The following is an 8,104-nucleotide window of genomic DNA, read 5'->3' as shown; positions in this document are numbered from 1 at the left end:
GCATTCGCTGGATGTATAGATTCTAGACCACCACCCTGGCTGTTTTTTTCTTTTTTCTTTTTTTCTTCCCCTCCACCCCCCCGCCCCACCAAAGCTCTTCCTTCTGCAGGTACTACTTCAACAGGGACTCGATAAGTCAATCCACCTACACATTTGGATTCTGTTACTATATCCGGAGTTACCCTACGTATTGCTTGTCGCGGGACAGACAGTGGATTCTTATTCGTCTTTTCCTGGGCTGTTAGCCCCTGTTGCAGAGATTCCCTAGGCAGTGAGCTGGGTTCTCCAGAAACAGGCTGGTCAGAAATTTCCTGGGCTGTTAGCCCCTGTTGCAGAGATTCCCTAGGCAGTGAGCTGGGTTCTCCAGAAACAGGCTGGTTTCTTTCTGACGGCTAGTTTTTTCTTTGTACTGACCATTATTATCTCCTTTCGGAAGCTGATTTGTATGGTGTTTTTCAAGCATTACAAGAAAGTTCTTTTCCCCGAGGAAAAAAAAAAGGAAGCTTAGTTGATGGGTACAAACCTTTGGCTGTGCCGTCTCCAGGAACCTTAACATTTTAGTCAGTTGACATTTGACATTTACAGAAAAGCCTCACGCTTTAAAATCAATGTAATCCGCTTTATGACTTGAAACCTTCTTTGAAAGAACAGTTTTCTGTAAAAAGTAGTTAAAACATAAGCTCATTGCGAAATCAATCCAACAGACGTTCCTCACAGTTCTGAGAGGATTTGTAAAACTTATTTGCTTCCACAACTCTAATTGATTCATGAGCCTCGCAATATAATTTCCAAAGTTTGCCAACAGTAGGTCCTGGCACTTTTATGTTATTTTACCTCACCTCCATCAGTAAATATCCATCTCAAAATCCAACTAAAATAATAGCATAAGGAGAATCGCTGCAGTCAGGATAAACATTAGCACAATTCACAGGTTTACAGATAGATAGAGTGCATACAAAAGCTTAGATGCCTTAGAAGCGACCCAAAGCGTCGCCAACATAACAATGAAAGCCCAGGTTCCCCGACTTAGCATCATAGCACAATCACAACATGCCATTCCAATTACAACTTAAATTAAGAAATTGATCACCTATACTGTAATCTACATGCCACAACACCCCTACTTTGTATTAGCACCCAAACAAAGGTGCAGGTCACATGTAAAAGATGATACCACTCTAACAATGATGCTTTTATCATAGAACACCCTTTCCCATCTGAAATTCTATGACTAAGCCATCAATATCCACAACTCTCTAGACAAGTTTGAAATACGACCTCATCCTCAATTGTTGATAAAGACCTAGGTACAAAAATCACCGATTACAATACAGGCAAGATTCAGCCTTCAAGAGACTTTGAAATCCTTTCCATAGCATCAGAACCCTTACCAGTGGGAGGAAAAAGACCCCAGCAAAACTGATAATCTTCAACAAGCTAGCATCGCTAGACTAAGTTTCAGCTATGGAAAGGCCTCTTATAAATCATGAAAAGAATTGCACCTCAAGTCCATGAGAATTTGTGAGACTAAGCTATCCACAAATGGATTCAGCAACAATTGCGCAATACAGAATCTTTTTTCATCCAGTTGTGGTGGCTCTAGCCATCCAGATGATCAACTGCCTGATTCTTGATTACAATATCACATCCCTTACAAAGCACTTCATTACATAGATTATACGTGTAGTCCAAGGATGAATAAAGTGAATCTTATTTTCCTCTACAATCCTGTTTTCCAGTACATGTCTTCCTTACTTGGCAAAGCCAGTATTAAAAGCCTCTGCCCAACTTAGGACTTGCTGCAGGTAGGAAACTTTGTCATAGGCTTCCACAAAGTGCCCTATAAAAGAATTTTGACAGAGTATCTAAAATGAAATTGGAACTAAAAATAAGACATTTTCCCTTTAGGAAAAGTTCAATCGCAAACTAGAATCATGTCTTTGAGCAAGTAAGACTCGTTCATGATTCCTTAGATGCATCACCCCGAATTAGATGCTTGCTGGGTATCTATCTTGTAATCTGCAAGACTCTGCTTTGTACTCTCTGCATGATTAGTCCCCTGATTCCTTCTTCATCCTTTAGCACCTCCTTGTTTGCTTCTGTGCTTTTCATGTTGGTTGGCTATATCAGAAGACAGTGGAATGGGTGGAAGTGCCACAGGCGGATCTGGCCATGGGGTGTGCTTTGATGCCACAACAATCTCAAGGGATGGATCTATTACCCACCTGCAATGATATAAACATTAAATTGAGCATTGTTAGATAAATACCTAAGCCCAAAAGGTACCACTGAAAGAGACCCCTCAAAGGTAAAAAGGAAACAGTTATGAACGCTGCTAATCAGATCAATGCATGCATGTGTTTCTTTTGATTCATAGTCAATCTTCAAAGACACGACCCATCTGGGCTATAGAGATTTTTGAACAATTCTGTTTTTCCTCTGAAGGTCATATCAAGCTTGACATTGGCATACAAAGTACACATAAGCACTAATAGACTGCTGACAGTGGCAAGAAGTTGCTGATACCAATGTGAGAGACTTCTCGACAAACAAGTAAGCTATGCTCTTCTCTCAGAAGTCTGCATGTGAGAGACTTCGTGACAAACAAGTAAGCTACAACCATGACTGACATATAGAGAGAGAAACACATATGCATGCATACATGTGTGCGAGGGTGCAAGAACGCGATATTGGGCTCACGTGGCCCCCAAAGTAGAGTATTTCTATATCTATGCCAATAGGCAAATTCAATACAACTAAAGGGCTGACTGCTCCTTTCAAATGTGAAGGTGTGGGCCTTCCTATGAAGATAGACTGGAGAGGGACTGACAACTCCACCTTCCTAATGTGAAGGCTTGCTGAAACTGCTGAAGGTGATGCTTTATAATAAGGTGGGTTGCTTTAATAGGTTTCCCTCTCTTGGAATCAACCACCCTGACCAGGGCCAACTGTTGCGGAGGTCAGCTGACCTGCTGCTGACATGGCTGACTTAGCACTACCCAGCTGCCTGTTGATGTGGCAGCACAGCAGGACCGACCATGCACACGCCCAACAATGTGCATTAGGCACAGGGGTCCCACACCCCGCCCCGTAGCCATGCAATGGCCTCAGAGCACCCCATAAAACCTAATGGGGAGACGCTCTAGTGGCCTTCACATACCCCACACACACACACTTTTTTCTTTTTTTTGGGTGAAATTTTTAATGCTTTATATTACACAGTAGCTTCCCCTGAATGGGACAAAAGATCTCACTATATGACAAGTATGCATTATTATAGTCTATGTAAAGAGTTTGCAAACAATTAAAGAAAGATTGCTGCAGAGAGTGCCTGAAAAAAGGGAAAGTGGGAAAAGTAGGAGCACCAAAGACTTATAATTTATATCCTTCCATAGAGTCCAGAGTGCCCAGTAACGAACCCAAAGGAAATCAAACCCTTGTTTGCGTGGGTGAAGCTTCCCAAAGGTAGCAGTAGGAAATCTAGCTCTCAAACGCTGCCGAAGAAGACCCAAGAGATCACGGGGGTGTGGACAATGCCAAAGGAGAAGAGGCACAGATTCCCGTGGAGCCAAACATCTGTGACAAACAGCCGAAGCAATATGTCTTCGTGCCAAGAGCTGCCCAGACAGGACAGCACACACACACGCCAACATATACATACACACATATCCAAGGCCATATCATCCAGACTCGCACAATTGACTAATTGTCCCACCATATGCCCCGTCATCCTAGGAGGGGGAGGAGCCAATATCTCCCACAATTTCCTCCCGAGAAAAGATGGCTTCGTCCAAGCACCGACATACCTACAAATATACCTCACTCTCAGTATGGATAGCCATGGGTCAGCTCCATACATCCTCCCACCAATTTCAGATCAAGGCAGGACGTCATGTTGCGACAACACTACACCGCACAAATTCGAGGCTATGCACTCTATGCAACTTGGATAAGGTCAGGTCAGAGATGCCCTAGGTACTATGAGATCTGAGGCTGATACCAATGCTTGTTCGACTGACGTTTCTGGGCATGAGGTGGATCACATAACAACCTGAACCAGCGTTGCAACTCTCTTTGTATCTGAGGTCACCAGACACCGATCAAGACTGATGAGACCTGTAGCTCGATAGGGACTCTGGCAGCAGGCGATAACAATTTTTTTCACACCCCAAGTAGAGGCCATACACATGAGCCTCCCAGCCCATTGAGGCATCTTCATTGCGGCATTACATTGTCAAGGTACGATGTGACGCCCATGGGTTTACCCATGGAGTGGAGCAGGAAGTGATAGCAGCAGATCTTTAACATGTTCCAAAGACACCAAATTCCCGAAGGGATCCCAGTCGGGCCCATACGAAGCTCAGATAATAGATCTTTAGGGTGTGCTAGAAACCCACAGTTCCCATGCCAGGGATCTTTTTTCTCATGGCGTAACTCGAACTTGGTCTTGTAGGCCATTTTAGCCTTTCAAAGAACCTGCCTCCCTCTCTCTCTCTCTCTTCCATCCCCTCATCTTGCTATCTTAGCCATTCTCACAATCTTCCCCTTCTTACAGCCCCACTTCACTAGGCACTTCCTATATAGTGAGATTCAGAGTTATCAACCGCTGACTGCTTCAGGCTCACACATCCCAATTGAAGATCACTTGCTGACATCACCAATTCAACAAATGAATTTGTGTCACATCAAACAAACTGTGTGTTCACATGTTCACGTGCAAAGTGTCTTTCTAAGTGGCTGACGATAGGGGTTGTACAAGCGCAGCTCTATTCTAGCTGACCGCTGCCAACAAAGCAGACACCTAAACCCACCTGGGCGACCTGATGTCAGCTCGTGACCAGCCAACTGTAAGGGTAGGGTCTGATTGGCCGTGTCCAAGCCTATGGCAGGCTCCACGTAGACTGCCCTTGCACAGTTGGATAGGACCCAATGTGGCCCATTCTGCCCATAACATCACATGATAGTAGAGAAGTGACATCCAAGAGCTCTTTTGAGGCCATGTCTTGCTACAAGGGTGGAAAATCTGGCACAAATCAACGCTGCCAGGGTCTGTCCAGAACCAATTGGACGAAGCCAATATTAGTCAGATCTAGCAGGCATGCGTGTATTAGACAACAACAAACAAAAGAGAAAACGGCAAAGCTGTCCGGAGCCTAGTGTAGGAAGCCACTTTTAATTAGATGTACAAAGGGCAATCTGCAACGAGGTATATTCAAACCACCAACAAAAAGAGGTAAAAAAAGAGCCAAAACTGTCCGGAGCTTATTCGAAGGAGTCATTTTTTGTTAGATCTACGCAGGACTGGACTGACAGACAGTGTCCCCTCATGAGCCCTCCCTTAATACATCAAGGTGGACAATTAATAAACACCCCTCTCACCTTAGCTTCATCGTGTATGCACCCCTTTTCCTTATATTCCTCAGCTCATGTTCTTCCGACTAATTACTCAATATCTCATGTTTCCTATCGTGCGGCTATGCTACTCATACAGTAGGCAAAGAAAGACCACCACTGACCTTGAAGGGAACTTGCTATCAGCACGAGCCTCTACTCTATGCCACCACACCAATACATCCCGTCCACAGTTTCCAAGAGGCTCTATTAGTGATGCATTCATCACAAAATCAAGGGGACTTTGAATCGATGTCCCAGTTCCTCCGAGCAATTCATTCCAACTCATGATGCATGAAGGTTTGTCGCCATCTTCCCAGAGCAAGCTTGCATTTATGGCAAACCCGGCCCAGTTTAAGCTCTTGGTTGACCCCACCTCCTTGCTGCCCCTTCCAGTCTCGTCCTTATTAGCATACCAACCAATTATGCGCTCAGTTGAATCGCAAACAGGGCCTTGGAGCGGAAGTGAGAGGCCAGAATCCTTGTCCTCTTTTGCACCAGATGAAAGTCCATCATGCGTGACCTCAGGATCCTCTTTTGAGGTTCCCAACAAACCAGAGTGAGATAGAACACCGACTGTAAAAGCTCCTATATATTTCACCTTTTGTACCTCATCAAAGAGATCCAAGCTGTATGTATTACTATCATCGGAAAAAAGCACGATTCCCTCGAGCCGCTGCTCACGAATAAATCTGTAGAGACAGAATGAACACGAATCGAAGTCGGCAAACGCAAAACCCAATAAACGCACTCAATATCCTACGCTTCCGAAGATCAAAAAGATTTCTTGAAGACCTTAAGAAGGCAAGAAATTCCTAATTCAACCCCCACCTCAACCCCTCGAGTCGTAGACGCGTTTCCAATTGCTGTTGCTGCTCCCAAACAGCAGGCATTGCTTCTGGAAAACCCAAATGGTGAAAGAAAAGGTGAGAGCTCGAAAGTAACGTGGCAGTCTCGTTGGATACACCACCAGCTTCGACGACAATCCAGATCACAGGGCGGGGAACGATTCTGAGAGTGTGAATCAAGCCCGTCAAGTGCAATGCTTGAAAGGTGCGCACATAAGTTGGAGTGATGATGAGAAGTGTCCTCCGTTGTTCTAAACCATAGCTACGCTGTTGCTCCCGTTGTACAAGCTCCATGAGTCGATGAGCTACGATAGTCTGTACAGGATCCGGATGAGGCCACGGCCTAATTAAGATTTCATGTCTTCCGACGTGAACTCTGCTACTCTTAATTCCCACTGGGGGTGATACAACACCAGCCTGCAGCTGCGTTGACGCGTCTCCAAATTGCTTAGTATTGAATGACGCCACGACAATAAGGCCCTCCCTCGACAGACGAAAGCCGAGAATGAGAGCTGCAATGCAAAGCAAGCCGTGTAAGATCAGCCGAAAAAGGCTGGAAGGAGATCTCAGTAATCCATCCAAGGCCCTTTCAGGACTGTTGCCCTGACGGCAACTGCGATTTCTAGAGAGCTTCGTCATTTTCTCCGTCGCCCTTGCCACATGAAGAACTTCCATCCAGACACTTGTCTGTCCAATTGCGAATCCAGCATGTCCGTTTGCCGTCGCATTACCCACATTCCATCTAATGCGTGCGGAGAAATTCGACTCCGGGGAGGACGATCTGAGCGCTACAGCGCAGAGTCGAGTGAGATCGGCAAAAAGGGAGGGAGAAAATGAGAGAGTGAAAATGGAGCGATGGAGGAAAGGGAGAAGGCAGGGAGAAGAAGAGGAAAGAGCTGAGGCAGATGAGTCTGAGAGAGAAGAAGAGCTCTGTGCGTGTTTTTTTTGTGTTGTCTGTGTTTTTAGAGTCTACTTTTGCTTTTTTTTGCTGCACGTTGCTTCAAAAAATAAGCACTCTTCCTTGCTAGACCACCTCAACTACTTTTATATATACGTCTCTCACTTTACTTAATCATAATCATTCAACTTATGAAATGAAATTAGATGCAAGAAAAAGATACATATTCTCTTCCATCTTTCTTTCTTCCCTTTTCTTTTCTCTCCCAGGCCACGCATTCTTGCCTCACTCTCTGAGGCCACGCATTCTTGCCTCACTCTCTGTCTCAGAGTTTCCAGCCTGGATGATCGTAAACAGCACAAGTTCGCCCCCACAATGTTGGAAAACAATCGAAGATCCCTTCAAAGCTGCTTTTGATTAAGATAAGCTTAAATGCCGGCACTCTCGATTAACATAACAAAACAAGTTTCTAGTCTGTAAATTTCGTGTCAATAGCAGCTCGATTTGAGATGGAAGTGGAGGTTCTGTTTGGCTGCAATGTCCCAAAAATGGCAAAAAACCAATTTTCATGCTTATTCTCTTCGATTTTTGCGATGTTAACGAACAACCCTCGAACGATGGCGCAAAGTATAATTTAAGCTAATCTAAAATTTAAAAACATTGAATCCAATATCACAAGAATGCTCTTTATCCTCCACACCACCCACTTCACCCCATCACCATGCTAACATAATGTCTTGCATTGCTATTTCTTGACATCACTTGAGTATAGCATTCTTGCTATGCAAATGCCCCATGGAGCTAAAGGCCTTCATGATCCAACCTACCACAAGTTGTCTTGATTCCTTTATATGATAGAAGTTTAAATTATGGTCATTTACTTAAATGTCATCTTTTTATGCGAGATCCAGTGGAGTTCTATGGGCTATATGCATGTCAACTTGTGGATTATCAGAGTCTCTCTGGA

At 44.4% G+C, this 8,104-nt stretch overlaps 1 protein-coding gene across 1 annotated transcript; it reads right to left on the bottom strand.

Moving 5' to 3' along the window:
• Positions 1-1,322: 1,322 nt before the first annotated feature.
• LOC147893283 (putative beta-1,4-xylosyltransferase IRX14H) lies at positions 1,323-7,125 on the bottom strand. The gene is made up of 3 exons (XM_087385853.1): positions 6,223-7,125; positions 5,517-6,083; positions 1,323-2,225 (listed from the first exon to the last, which is right to left on the bottom strand). Exons 1-3 carry the CDS (start codon positions 6,912-6,914, stop codon positions 2,072-2,074), a joined length of 1,413 nt encoding a protein of 470 aa, XP_087241979.1. The 5' UTR covers positions 6,915-7,125; the 3' UTR covers positions 1,323-2,071.
• Positions 7,126-8,104: the final 979 nt, after the last annotated feature.

This window comes from Dipteris shenzhenensis, chromosome 15, assembly GCF_047967505.1.
Source record: "Dipteris shenzhenensis isolate YYH24624 ecotype China chromosome 15, Dip_SZ_1.0, whole genome shotgun sequence".
NCBI lineage: Eukaryota > Viridiplantae > Streptophyta > Polypodiopsida > Gleicheniales > Dipteridaceae > Dipteris > Dipteris shenzhenensis.
This window is presented reverse-complemented; position numbering and strand designations above follow the sequence as displayed.